Source organism: Girardinichthys multiradiatus, chromosome 3 (assembly GCF_021462225.1).
Source record: "Girardinichthys multiradiatus isolate DD_20200921_A chromosome 3, DD_fGirMul_XY1, whole genome shotgun sequence".
NCBI classification, from domain to species: domain Eukaryota; kingdom Metazoa; phylum Chordata; class Actinopteri; order Cyprinodontiformes; family Goodeidae; genus Girardinichthys; species Girardinichthys multiradiatus.
In genome coordinates this window covers 48,922,687-48,936,692 of record NC_061796.1, presented here as the reverse complement: position 1 = coordinate 48,936,692, position 14,006 = coordinate 48,922,687, and the positions used below count along the sequence as shown (strand labels likewise).

The 14,006-nt window shown below is 43.5% G+C and overlaps 1 protein-coding gene across 5 annotated transcripts; it reads right to left on the bottom strand.

The window, feature by feature from the left end:
* Nucleotides 1–525: 525 nt before the first annotated feature.
* Nucleotides 526–13,574, bottom strand: prune (prune exopolyphosphatase). 5 transcript variants are annotated; one of them, XM_047361174.1, is made up of 10 exons: nucleotides 12,723–13,574; nucleotides 10,091–10,198; nucleotides 9,820–10,022; nucleotides 5,691–5,774; nucleotides 4,717–4,901; nucleotides 4,330–4,491; nucleotides 3,786–3,877; nucleotides 2,011–2,169; nucleotides 1,481–1,571; nucleotides 526–1,393 (listed from the first exon to the last, which is right to left on the bottom strand). In XM_047361174.1, exons 1-10 carry the CDS (start codon nucleotides 12,759–12,761, stop codon nucleotides 1,170–1,172), a joined length of 1,347 nt encoding a protein of 448 aa, XP_047217130.1. In that variant the 5' UTR covers nucleotides 12,762–13,574; the 3' UTR covers nucleotides 526–1,169. The 5 variants fall into 5 exon arrangements, with proteins under 5 accessions (XP_047217130.1, XP_047217131.1, XP_047217134.1 ...); XM_047361175.1 differs by having other exon boundaries at nucleotides 4,330–4,488; XM_047361178.1 differs by lacking the exon at nucleotides 4,330–4,491.
* Between the last annotated feature and the right edge of the window lie 432 nt (nucleotides 13,575–14,006).

The window sequence follows — 14,006 nt, the reverse complement described above, 5'->3', positions numbered from 1 at the left end:
CTTCCTTTTGTAACTTCCCTGTTAATAGAAACTTCCTCCTTGTATTTCACAATAAAAGCCCCCTCCTTGTGAAACGTTCTCAGCTAAGAATCAGTGGCTGCATTCTCATCAGATGAACAGTATTGGTGGTGAAGATTTCTCCCCTGAGGAACTTGAGTTTCCAGTTAACGGTCTTCATGGCTGTCCCATCAGAGCTGCTCTTCATCTCAAACATTTAATGTGTTCAAGTAAAACAAATAACCAGCAGTGGAGCAGCTCTCACCAAGATAAACAGAAGTTCCTCCACAAGATCCTGAAGTCATCAGACCCGGTTGTAGAGCAGATGGACATCAACTGGACTGCAGAGTTCCTCTACATGATGCCTGTTTAGGCATGAATATACTGAAACTGACCAATCACAGCCCTGAGCTGGAGGTGCCAATAAACTACGATCCAACAATAATCTGAATGTTCCTCACAGACCGAACTCAGTTCCAGAACAAATATTCTCTTAAGATCAGAAGTCACACAGAACCACCCATCTGCTGCTTTTAGAATGTCTATCAGGTGACAGACCTTTATTCTGAAGGAACAGCTCATGCAGATCTTTGTTGTGACCAGTTTCATTCAAGGGTAAGACTGACATGCTTTTATTATTGTAAGTGGAGATGTGTTGAAGTTTTTTAGCTTGAACATTTTACTATCAGAGAAACAGTTTCGTTAACTTCATGAAGGAGATCCCGTATCTGAGCAGGAACATCATCAACAATAAACAGGTTATTAAAAAAACATGAAATAAAGTCTTTTATTCTGAAGGTTTTACACATCTCCCAGCTGCATTTTGGTTGCTCAGATTGTCTTTGTTAAAATTAGGAGAAACAAATGAGATCATGAACTCACTTCAGAATGGTCCAGTAGAACCTGTTCAGAGCAGGTTCTACTGGACCAGTCACCTTAATCTACTGTACTGAGTCTACCCCACTGAGAATGGGCCGGTTCTGTTGGACTGGTTTTGTAGGACCAGCTTTAGTTCCACCGGAATCGATCTGAGATTAAAACGGTTTCCTGACAGAAGTAATTTGGGTTCTGATGTTCTGTCCTCAGAGTCTCTGCCCATCCTCTGACACTGGTGTGGTATCAGAGACGATGGGATGACGACAGAGACACCCTGAGGACCAACAGAAGAGAGGTCAGAGGTCAGCAGACTCCATCTGGTGCAACTTGTCCTGCAGGTCCTCAGCAGTTATTCGAGGAAGTCCTTCGTCCAGAGGACAGCCGTCCACCAGACTATTCATGGGGGTAGGAGGAACCTCAGAGTCCTCCTCTGTGTCTCTCAGGCAACCGTCTCCATCACACTCTCTCAGGAAGTCCTTAACTAGGGGTAGGAGCTTCTTCCTGGAAGCCAGTGTGTTCCCTGAGACAGAAGATGAGATTATTCACTGAACTGAACAGACTCATGTAAAGCTCCGGCCTCACCTGGAGAACCAGGTAAAATCCTTACCTTGCTGATACGCTGAGATGTGTGGATGGGGGCAGCTGATTGGACTGAGGTTGAGGGCGGGGTTGTGGGCCTGCTCCAGGTACTTACTTACCTAAAGGAGTACATCAAGGTTGTCATGGTAACTTCAACAAACTAGCAACAGGAACGGACTCCTGGATGGAGAGTACTATCACAGTACTATGAGAGTACAATCTAGGTACTGTTAAGACAACCAACGTACTATAAAAGTACTATCAAGGTACTGTCCCAGAATTATCAGGGTAGTGTCATTTCTACAAGGGTACCATGGGAGTACTATCAGAGTACTAGCACAGTAAAACAAGAATACTACCAGTAACTTGTAACTTTCAGCGTACTATTAGGTCCAGACAAAAATATCAAAGTACTATAAGAGTACTATCAGAAGACTTATCAGAGTACTGTTATCAGAGTACTATCAGGTACAATCAGAGTAGGCAGCGTACTAACAGATTATTAACAGGATACTATCATTGTTACTGTGTCAAATCAATGTGTGGTGGCTGAGGTACCTGCTCCCTGCAGGAGGCGCTGTGGCTGAACACAACAAGCTCTCTGATTGGCTCTTTGCTCTCAGTAAAGGAGATTGTCATCATCAGCAGCAAATCAAATCCAGACTTTTGACAGAAAACTGAAAGCTCCGCTTCCAAGTCAGCCCTCTGCAAAAATTCCTGGAACACAAGAAGGTTTTCAGCCTGTGAGACAAAACTGAGGGTAAAGTGCTGCTAGGTGGCCCCCTGCTGGCAGAACGATGTTACTGTTGCTGATTATTCAACAGTACAAATGTGTGTATGTATTTCGATGTGTTCGGTTCAGGGTTGCTATACTGTATGTATTACAGAGTATATTACAGAGTGCAGTACAAGATGTAGTACAGGGTGTAGTACAGGGTGTAGTATAGGGTGTAGAACAGGGTGTAGTATAGGGTGTAGTACAGGGTGTAGTATAGGGTGTAGTACAGGGTGTAGTATAGGGTGTAGTACAGGGTGTAATACAGGGTGCAGTATAGGGTGTAGTACAGGGTGTAGTACAGGGTGTAGTATAGGGTGTAGTACAGGGTGTAGTATAGGGTGTAGTACAGGGTGTAATACAGGGTGCAGTATAGGGTGTAGTACAGGGTGTAATACAGGGTGCAGTATAGGGTGTAATACAGGGTGTAGTATAGGGTGTAGTACAGGGTGTAGTACAGGGTGCAGTATAGGGTGTAGTACAGGGTGTAATACAGGGTGCAGTACAGGGTGTAATACAGGGTGCAGTACAGGGTGTAGTACAGGGTGTAGTATAGGGTGTAGTACAGGGTGTAGTACAGGGTGTAGTATAGGGTGTAGTACAGGGTGTAGTACAGGGTGCAGTATAGGGTGTAGTACAGGGTGTAGTACAGGGTGCAGTATAGGGTGTAATACAGGGTGCAGTATAGGGTGTAGTACAGGTTGTAGTATAGGGTGTAGTACAGGGTGTAATACAGGGTGTAATACAGGGTGTAGTATAGGGTGTAGTACAGGGTGTAATACAGGGTGCAGTAAAGGGTGTAGTACAGGTTGTAGTATAGGGTGTAGTACAGGGTGCAGTATAGGGTGTAGTACAGGGTGTAATACAGGGTGCAGTATAGGGTGTAGTACAGGGTGTAGTATAGGGTGTAGTACAGGGTGCAGTACAGGGTGTAATACAGGGTGCAGTATAGGGTGTAGTACAGGGTGTAGTATAGGGTGTAGTACAGGGTGTAGTACAGGGTGTAGTATAGGGTGTAATACAGGGTGCAGTATAGGGTGTAGTACAGGTTGTAGTATAGGGTGTAGTACAGGGTGTAGTACAGGGTGCAGTATAGGGTGTAATACAGGGTGCAGTATAGGGTGTAGTACAGGTTGTAGTATAGGGTGTAGTACAGGGTGTAATACAGGGTGTAGTATAGGGTGTAGTACAGGGTGTAATACAGGGTGCAGTAAAGGGTGTAGTACAGGTTGTAGTATAGGGTGTAGTACAGGGTGCAGTATAGGGTGTAGTACAGGGTGTAATACAGGGTGCAGTATAGGGTGTAGTACAGGGTGTAGTATAGGGTGTAGTACAGGGTGTAGTACAGGGTGCAGTATAGGGTGTAGTACAGGGTGTAGTACAGGGTGCAGTATAGGGTGTAGTACAGGGTGTAGTACAGGGTGTAGTACAGGGTGTAGTACAGGGTGCAGTATAGGGTGTAGTACAGGGTGTAGTACAGGGTGCAGTATAGGGTGTAGTACAGGGTGTAGTACAGGGTGCAGTACAGGGTGTAGTATAGGGTGTAGTACTGTGTTACCTTCAGGGTGATGTAGAGAACTGGAACGGCGACGTTGAGACTTCCTGAAACAGCTTTCATGTCTTTTAACAACATCTGCTCCATGTTCAGACCTAAGTACAAAATACTGCACTCAGTACTACCAAATACTGTGAGAACTACTTCAGCAACTCAAGCATGGATAAGAATTAAATAGTGAAGCTATACGGAGCAGAATATTTCGAACATTACAGTTTATTGTAACAAATGTGGCTCAGCGGGAGGAGTAGTTGTTTTGCAGTCCCAAAGTTGTGGGTTCGATTCCAGCTTCCTCCTGCCACATCTTGATGTGCCACTGGGCAAGGCACTTAACATCAACTTGCCTACCAATCCAAGTACTGGTGTATGAATGTGTGTGTGTTTGTGAGAACAGTTGGGTGAATGTGGCTATAGTGTAAAATACAGTTCATCTACCACTTATTCTAAGGGCTGGTGTAACACACTGACTACTACAGTTACTCCTGATAACGCTCTACATGGTGTCAGACTTCAGATTGTGGTCTACAGATCAGATTCACGAACTTACCTGACACGTCAAACTTGGCATTCTGCAGCGCCTGGAACAGAGTGCCCCTTGGTGGCATAGTGGGGAATCGCGTCTCCAGCACAGCAATGTACTGACTGTCTTTAGGTGTTACTTTACCTGCAGCAGGAGCCATGTTGACACAGTCCAGCACCACTGTCGCTGCTCACACACACAGAGATCAGTAACCAATGATTTTTAATTGGGACAAATCTGTGAGTGAGCGTGATCAAGAGTCTGTAATCTGTAAACCTAATCAGATCTGCTCAGGTGAATGCATCCAGGTGTGTGAACCAGCTGTAATGTAACCAGGTGTATGTATTCAGGTGTGTGTAAACAGCTGTATAAGCATCTAGGTGTGTTAGAAACCAGGTGTTTGCAGGAGTGTACCATAGAGCAGCTGGGCCAGCTGCTGGTCCAGGATCTGTGGAGCTTTCTGGATGATGCGTTCAGTTACCAAGGTAGCACAAGATCCCACCATCTCCACGGTAACAGGACAGGTGGGGGAAAGTTTTCTCTCAAGCTGATGGTGATCAAGCACCTCCACCACTGCCCCCTCCAGGTCAGTGTCTGAACTGCAGGAGAGAGAGGCACAGATTGATTAATATACACCTGATTAGGAATGGAGAGATTCACCGATTAGAATCGATGGTTCAGTTTAAATTCAGTTTATTTATATAGCGCCAATTCACAACACATGTCGTGTCAAAATAATGCAAAATTGGAGAGTAGTATGAGAATGTAGCAAAGAGAGTGAAAGTGGTCATTAAGTCCTCCAGCAGCCTAAGCCTATAGCAGCATAACTACAGAGATAGCTCAGGATAAACTAACCCACTCTAACTATAAGCTTTATCAAAAAGGAAAGTTTTAAGCCCAGCCTTAAAAGTAGACAGTTTATCCATCTAGAACCACTGATGGTTATTGTTATACTAAAAACCACAATGACTGGGATACCTCTCTCTGTCAGATTGACCATAACCATTGGAAAAGAGATCTGAAATAGATGTTAGTGATGCGACTGCAATGGTAGCTTTAGTGCCCAACGGACACAGCCGCCAGCTAAATGCGCAATGTATCTTTCTTAGTGTGTCTGCATTGGTAAAAAAACCCATGGTTACATCGAATATAACGTACTTTATCTCCTCTGATTTCACGTCAATCACTTTCTTTTGCCGTTTACCTAATGTGACCTTTTTTCTCATCTAACAAGGGCAGCGCCTGTGAGTGGGCAGCAAAGCCTTGGTGACCCGTCTCCCCCTTGTCTTGTGTCATGATGTATGTTTGGATGGGTTGTACTGGACTTCTAATGTCCCCTCGGGGATCAATAAAGTATCTTTGAATTGAATTTCATTATTAAAACTTACGGGAGCCGAGTGGCGCAGCCGCAGTTCAACAACAGCAGAATGGAGGGAAGTGAAGCAAGTGAGGAAGAGATTTGCAACGTTAGTCTGAAGACACAAGAGAGGTCATCACAAAAGGTCTCCCTGTCGAAATCCACAGGAGAGCTGGACAACTTGAACATTAGATCTCTGTCAGGAAAATCATTTTTAATCAATGACTTCATTACTGACCACGATCTTGATGTTTCTGTTTTTAACAGAAACATGTTTACATGAATTTAATGAAGCTCCCATTCTGATAGAGGCGACGCCTCCAAACTACAATTTTCTTTGTGAGAGCAGACAGCAAAGAAAAGGTGGAGGGGCCACTTTGTTTAAAGATTTATTAGAGTGTAAAAAAGTATTTCTGGGCAAATTTGATTCTTTTGAATATTTGGCTCTCCAGGTAAAGAGCCCTGTCCAAACAATGTTCTTGAATATTTACAGGCCTCCTAAGTCCAAAACAAACTTTATCAATTATTTTAATGAGCTTTTATCTGTGATATGTGTTGATTATGACTGTTTAATTATTGTGGGAGACTTCAACATTCACATGGACAATCCTGAAGACAGAAGTCCAATAGATCTATGTGACACTCTTAGAAATGTTGGTTTGACTCAACATGTTAAACAGCAAACGCACAAACAGGGACATATTTTGGACTTGATCATCACTAAGGGTCTAAACATTTCCAAGGTGTCTGTAACTGATGTTGCTCTATCTGACAACTTTTCTGTTATTTTTGAAAGCATCATCTGCAATGACTCAGTTTGCCAAAGAGACATGATAAGAAAACGCATCTTTAAGGACGGTGCTGCTGAAACCTTTAACCAGATTTACTCTTCTACCTCCACTTTGACCTGTAACACTGTAGATGAGCTGGTAGATAACTTTCATTCTAAAATCTCAGACATCATTGATTCAATTGCTCCAATTAAAGTGAAAGTTGTTTCTGGGAAGAAAATGTCTCCATGGAGAAGTGCTCCACCAGTCAGAAGTGAATAAAATGAGTGTTGAAAAGCTGAACGCAGGTGGAGAAAGACTGGACTCCAGGTTCACTATATTATCTATAAAGAGAGACTATACAGATATAACCTACAACTGAAAAATGCAAGAGAATCTTTCTTTTCTGAGATCATCAGTAAAAACATTAACAATACTGGTCCATTATTTGCCACGGTTGACAGGTTAACAAACCCTCCTGTAACTGTAGCATCTGAACTCCACTCTACCAGGACCTGCAATTAATTTGTTAACTTCTTCACTGAAAAAACCCAAAAGATCAGAGAGGCAGTCAGAACATCCACATCAACTCCAGGACCAATGTTGTCTCCAACTAGAACTGATTTTGACAAAATTTCCCAGTTTCACCAAATAAACTACAAAAACCTAGCAGAAATCGTACAGCAACTAAGCTCTTCTTCCTGCTGTCTCGATCTTTTACCCACAGCTTTCCTTAAGAAAGTTTTGCCTGTAATAACATCTGATTTAACACAAATAATAAACACGTCCCTTTTGTCAGGTGTTTTCCTCCAGGCTCTGAAAACAGCAATTATCAAACCTCTATTGAAAAAGAGCAACTTGGACAAGCTGCTACTACAGAACTACAGGCCTATATCAAACCTCCCCTTCATCAGTAAAATTATTGAAAAAGCTGTGTTTCAAGCAGTTAAACAACTTCCTAACAACGACCAACCTGCTTCGATGTCTTCCAGTCAGGCTTCCTGCTCACCACAGTACAGAGACTGCTCTTGTCAAGGTGTTCAATGACATCCGTATAAATGCAGACTGTGGAAGAACCACAGTGCTGGTATTATTGGACCTTAGTGCAGCATTCAACACTGTTGATCACTCCATTTTATTAGAGCGCCTGGAAAACTGGGTCAGCCTTTCTGGTACAGCACTCAACTAGTTTAAATCCTACTTGAAGGACAGGGACTTTTTTGTGTCAGTAGGTAACTTTACATCAGAGACACAAAAATCACATGTGGCGTTCCCCAAGGGTCCATCTTAGGGCCCCTCCTATTCAATATCTACATGCTCCCCCTAACTCAGATTTTAATAAACAACAACGTAAGTTATCATAACTATGCAGACGACACACAGCTATACGTTACGATGTCACCAGGTGACCATGAACCCATTAAAGCACTGGGTAAATGCTTAGAAGAAATCAATGCATGGATGGGCCTAAATTTTCTTCAGCTGAATCAAAACAAAACTGAAGTAATAATCTTTGGACCAAAGGAAGAGCGTTTAAAAGTTATCACACAGCTTCAGTTAATACAGCTAGAAACCACCAGTCAGGCTGGAAACCTGGGTGTAGTGATGGACTCAGACCTGAACCTTCAGAGGAACATAAAGACAGTAAGAAGGTTGACCTTCTATCACCTAAAGAACATCTCCAGGATTAAAGGACTAATGTCTCAGCAGGACCTTGAAAAACTAATTCATGCGTTCATCTTTAGTAGAATTGATTACTGCAACGGTGTCTTCACAGGTCTGCCTAAAAAGTGGATCAGACAGCTGCAGAACCAGAACCAGAACCAGAACCAAACATGGAGAAGCAGCTTTTGGTTCTTATGCTCCACTAATCTGGAATAAACTCCCAGAAAACTGGAAAAGTGCAGAAACCCTAAGTTGTTTAAATAAATATTAAAAACGTATTTGTTTAGAGCGGCCTTTGACTGGGCCATCTAAACATTATTAGTTAAGTTTTCAGTCGTTTTCTTATCTATCATTCTATTGTCTTTATTTTTTTTAAATGACCTCTGATGTTTGATTGTCTGTATCATTGTAATGTTTTTCCTTATGTACAGCACCTTGATGCCTTGTTGCTGAAAATGGTTGTATAAATAAACTGGACTTGACCACTTTCACCCTCTTCGCTACATTCTCATACTACTCTCCAATTTTGCATTATTTGCTGTTATTTCAGCTTTTAACTTTGTTCTCTCTTTTCTCTTCCTAGAAGCTACACCTGGCCTGACTCTGTGTCTACCTGTGACACCTTTCTGGAGAGGGGCATCGTCCGAGCTTCTGCTGGCAACAACTTAATGCTCACCTTCTACAGATGATCCACATGGCCCTGTCTTTCAGTGTTTAACCCTTTCTCTCTCCTAGACATGGCTACTGACTGAGCTTCTACTGTAACTAACTCTATGTTCTCTCTTTCAGACTCTAACCTTGAAAACTGGATCAGAGTTTATCTGTTCTTTCTTTCTAGATGAAACAACTAAAGGAGCTACATCCATTAACATTTAGTTTTCCTTCCCATAGAAAGTACTCCTGGATCAGTGCTTCTTTGTTCTCTTTGTGTCTCTGCTCTGTTCTCTCAAACCTCCAGTCGGTTGTGGCAGATGGCCGCTCACACTGAGCCTGGTTCTGGTTCTGCTGGAGGTTTCTTCCTGTTAAAAGGGAGTTTTTCCTCTCCACTGTCTCTACATGCATGCTCAGTATGAAGGATTGCTGCACAGTCAACACCAGTGACTGTCCACTGTCTCTACATGCTCATCCAGGAGGAGTGAATGCTGCAAGTCACTGACTGGATGCAATCTGCTGGGTTTCCTTAGATAGAAAAACTTTTTATCCAATTTGAATAAATAACTGAATCTGACTGAACTGTTCAATGGTTACGATTAATTGGAATGTATGAACCTGACTGTTGTGAAGAACCTTGAGACGACATGTGTTGTGAATTGGCGCTATATAAATAAACTGAATTGAATTGATTCGTATCAAACCAAATCGCATTGTATAAAGTCAAATCGTTGTCAGATCATTAATGAATCGCATCATATCGGCTTGGGTCCTCAACGTATCGTTGATATATCGTATCACTGGCAACGTATCGAGATGCGCATCAAATCGACCTCAGTGGTGGAGATTCACATCCCTAGCATACATGAATAGACACTTGTGGAGATGAGGCGTTCAAGGCCCTGTGGCTGCAGCAGCACCTGTCAGGATTATGCACATGAGCTGAGTGTTGGGTAGGGTTTATGGTTACCAGTCAGAGGCCAGTGCTGTTTCCAGTTAAACCAGTCAGCCATGTGAGGTTACCCGACACATTTCTGTAGCTTACCTGGCAGGTGTTTCGGTTGGGTGTCTCACCTAGGCAGGACGTTATGGTCGACAAGGGTCAGCCGCAGACGGCCTGCTCTGTGCAGAACTCTGAGGTCCAGCTGGTCCCTGAACAGCAGCAGGTCTGGAGACAGACCAGTCTGACGCAGCAGGAACACGTTGTCTGATCGCAGCACCAGTTCTGACTGTCGGATGTTGAGCAGGGGCAGAACCAGCGAGTCGCCACCTGCAGTCTGACACATGCAGAGACCTTAAACTTTAATTCGAATGAGGCCTGGTAGCTGATTGGACCGCTTCTCACCTTGAACAGTAAGTAGGCGAAGGCAAGAGCGGACACCATAGAGTCCACATCACAGGCTTCATTCCCCAAAACAACATGGAAACCCGGGCTGTCCTGATCCGTTTTCTCCTGGAGAACCAGGACGCAGCAGTCAGATAACAGAACCACTCCACAGAATATTCGGTAAAACCAGGTCTGCTGGGCCCGAATGACATTTGTTCAGTCCACAGCCAAGCCTCCTGTCCGAACAGAGAACCTGGTGGGATCCATGGTGAATCTGAAAGCATCTTTAGACTCTGAGAGCAAACTTCACTTCAGCTGCTGTAAAAATGACATCACGTATGGTGCTAGGAAGTTTTTACCCCCCTGTACATATCTTCTGTTTATTGCGGTTTTGCTCCATTTAGATTTTTCAGATCATCAAACAAATAGATCTTTATCGAACAACTATGAACCCCTTTTAACATTTTCTGTATTGTTGAACAAAGAGTATGGTTTTGATACTAGCTAACCAGTCGGTAATCTAGTTATGAAGGACAATGAACTAATCTATCGCAGGGAAATGGAGGTGCCTGAAACCTTGCCCAAGGTCACCACTGGGGGCAGCATAACAGGAGGCAGCTTAATGGCTTCCTGTTAAGAAGTAATTAATAAGGAGAACTACAGCCAGGATACTGGAAGGATTTCATTCTGAGCCAGACTGGGAGCGACTGGGAAGATGTTGTCCAGATACATGATGAGGTGCATGAACCAGAAAGACTGAGCCGACTAGGCAGCTGACTGAGCAGCCAACCACTTGGTGACCCAGACTGGTACGTGTTGTCATTTGAGCATGATGAGCATTTTAGAAATGTTTTGCAGAGAAATTAATTTTCTGTGGTGTCTTTATGTTTTGAGACTTCATTATTATTTTGATTGATCATTGTTGTCAATGCATGTTACTGTAAACAGCATGATGCCTACCTAAGCAGTGGTACCATTTGCAGCAGGCTCCTAAACTCCATCCTTTATGACTACAGATCTAACAGGAACAAGCTGAGACTGATTATTGTCCTGCAACAAACCAACTAGATACCATATGACCATCACAGCAGCCAAGAGCAGGAGGAGTTGTTGATAAGCTCTAAGATGTACAAAAATGACTGCACCTCAGCGGACCCGTCCGTGAAACTCCTGAAGTTCATAGAGGACACCACTGTTGTTGGACTGATCCAGAACACTGATGAGACTGCATACAGACAGGAGGGGGATCAGCTGGTACACTGGTTTGTTCAGAACCACCTGGAACCAAATCTGTTTAAAGACAGTGGAGATGATGGTGGACTTCCAGTGAAGCACCACTGTGTCTGCTGTGGATCACCTTTTGTTCCTAGGAACCACCATTCTCAGGACCTGAGATGGTCCTTGGTGAAATAAGGTGGTTAATCACATTTAATTCAGGATTTAACAAAGGGAACAATTACATTTCACACAGGACCTGGTCGATTTGAAGAGATTTTTATCCTTAATAAATGAAATCATCATCTGAAAAATCCGGTCATCTTTGTCTCATATTAACAATAGTTTAATGATCTGAGTCTGCTGCCCCCGCGACCCGGTCTCAGAAGAAGCGGAAGACGACAAGTACGACGAGTGTGAGTTAATGATCTGAAACATTTAAATGTGACAGAGGAAATCTGTAAGGGGGTAAATACTTTTTCACAACACAAAAGGAAAAAGATACTAATGTTCCTTTGATCACAATTTAAACTCTTAAACATTAAAAGGAACCACTAAGCACAAAGAAAATACCAAACATTTGACAGAATCTATCAGGAAGTATAAAATACTTTTCCAGAGTACTACAGGATTCACAAACATGTATCACAAATGCTCAAATCTGATTAGCTGAGAACAAAACACAGAGGAAGAATCTGACATACAATGAAATATGAGCAAATAAACAATAAAACAGCAAAATATTTTCAAACAAACGAACATTAATGGATTTCTATGAAATACTCCAAATCCCATAACTTCTGTTCCACCCCCGAAGTCGAGAAAAATGTTACCCAATTATTTTTCAGAGATTTATGATGTTCGGTTCTGGTCCTCTAGTCTGCAACGTTTGAATCAGTCAGTCAGTCATTTTCTATCACTTATTCCATAGTGGGTCACGGGGAAGCTGGTGTCTATCTCCAGCAGTCTATGGACAGGAGGCAGGGTTCACCCTGGACAGGTCACCAGTCCATCACAGGGCAACACACAAACAACCACACACACTCATTCATACAATTTAGAGAGACCAATTAACCTAACAGGCATGTCTTTGGACTGTGGGAGGAAGCCAGAGTACCCGGTGAGAACCCACGCATGCACGGGGAGAACATGCAAACTCCATGCAGAAAGACCCCAGGCTGGGAATCAAACCCAGGACCTTCTTGCTGCAAGGCAACAGTGCTACCAACTGCGCCACGTTTGAATCGATGCTCTTAATTTTAAAATCTGACCGGAAGTTAATTTTGAAATATGACCGGATGTGAGCGAAAGAGTTGCTAGCTTAACTCGATAGGATTTGAATACATCGAATTCAGGAGATAAAAGCAGCAGCTATTGCTAATCAGCTGCTTTAACCCCAACCTGAGCTGGACCGAACGTAGGACGGCACCGGTACCTGCAAGGTCTGCCGGCAGCTCTGCAGAAACTCCTCCATTTGCGTTAGAGAGCCTGTGGCTTCCAGATGGTATCGCTCCGGTTCTGTTGATGCGACCGAACCGAGCAATGGGCACCGTGGGCTCACCGAGCGGTAAAGCAGGGTCCTAAGCGGAACGTTGGCGTGTTAACGGTCTGCTGCAGAGGGCGACTGTTGGTACAGAGCGGGGTGAAAGGTCAGGACGGCTTCACTGACCCTTTCATGGCTCGGAAAACAGAAAGTCAAATTTACTATGAGAAACCAGAACCATTATGAAGAATTATTGGATCAGCAGCGACCAATGAAAAACACGCAGCTGCTTTTATTTTCTCTAACCTTCCGCTTTTTAAATAAAGCATGGAATCATCTGCCGTAAGACACTAAAGAACACGTCACTCTTCCTAGTGTGATTCTTAAAAATGGAGCATCAAACGGAGCTTTGAGGGGTTCTAGTGGGACATCGTGGATCTTCGGCCTGAAGACCCTGGTGTGACCCAGTTTCAGGGTCAGGGAGATAATAGAACCAGTGTCAGCGTGGGTTAATGGGGATGTTCGTCAGAGGCAACGCTACAGAATGCTTCAACTGATGCTTGCCAGTAGAACCCTTTACCGCAGACTCTCTGAAGTGGGCCGAACCGACGATCCCTGGACTTCAACCGCAGACGGTTTTACTCCCAGTGTTGAGGAAAGCTGTCCGGCCTACCGCATCCTGTTGGCGGTCAGACGCCTCGGAGCTCCTCCGGTCCTTGGTCCCCAGAAGCGATCAGAATCTCAACCAGTTTCTAACTTTTAGTTCCTTTAATCTAAATTAAGGAATGATTACAGAGATCAGCTCTGAGGCTCCCGTCTGTTAGAGGATGATGAAGAGCCTCGATAGAAGGTCACATATAGTTTTATATCTGGTTCTCCGATGTAATGGATGTTCTCTCCCTCAGTGATTATCAGTAGACTATGTGTCTCCATTGTGGTGTCTATCTGGTAGATTGTGTAGTAGCGGGTGTACATACTTAATCTAATTGTGCTGTAGGTTTCTAATCAACCCAGTTATACCAGCTGCTCCACTATCAAACCCAGTGCCCCAGCTTCAGGTCATTTCTCCTTGAACTGTATGTCTATGAGCTTCTTATCCTGTTGTAACAAAATGGAAACATTAGAACTTATACTTTCTATTACTATGGTATAAATGGGAAAAACTGCTATGAGTCATATTAATAAAGGTTATTCCTAACACATTAATGACTGAACCGCGGTACCAGACAATGTTCC

Excerpts from the sequence above, each read along its gene's own strand:
- prune (XM_047361174.1), bottom strand. The coding sequence starts at position 12,761 with ATGGAGGAGTTTCTGCAGAGCTGCCGGCAGACCTTGCAG. Across the intron at positions 4,492-4,716 it reads GCTGGCCCAGCTGCTCTATG|CAGCGACAGTGGTGCTGGAC; the intron begins GTACACTCCTGC and ends TGTGTGTGTGAG. Across the intron at positions 1,572-2,010 it reads GCGCCTCCTGCAGGGAGCAG|GTAAGTAAGTACCTGGAGCA; the intron begins GTACCTCAGCCA and ends GTACTCCTTTAG.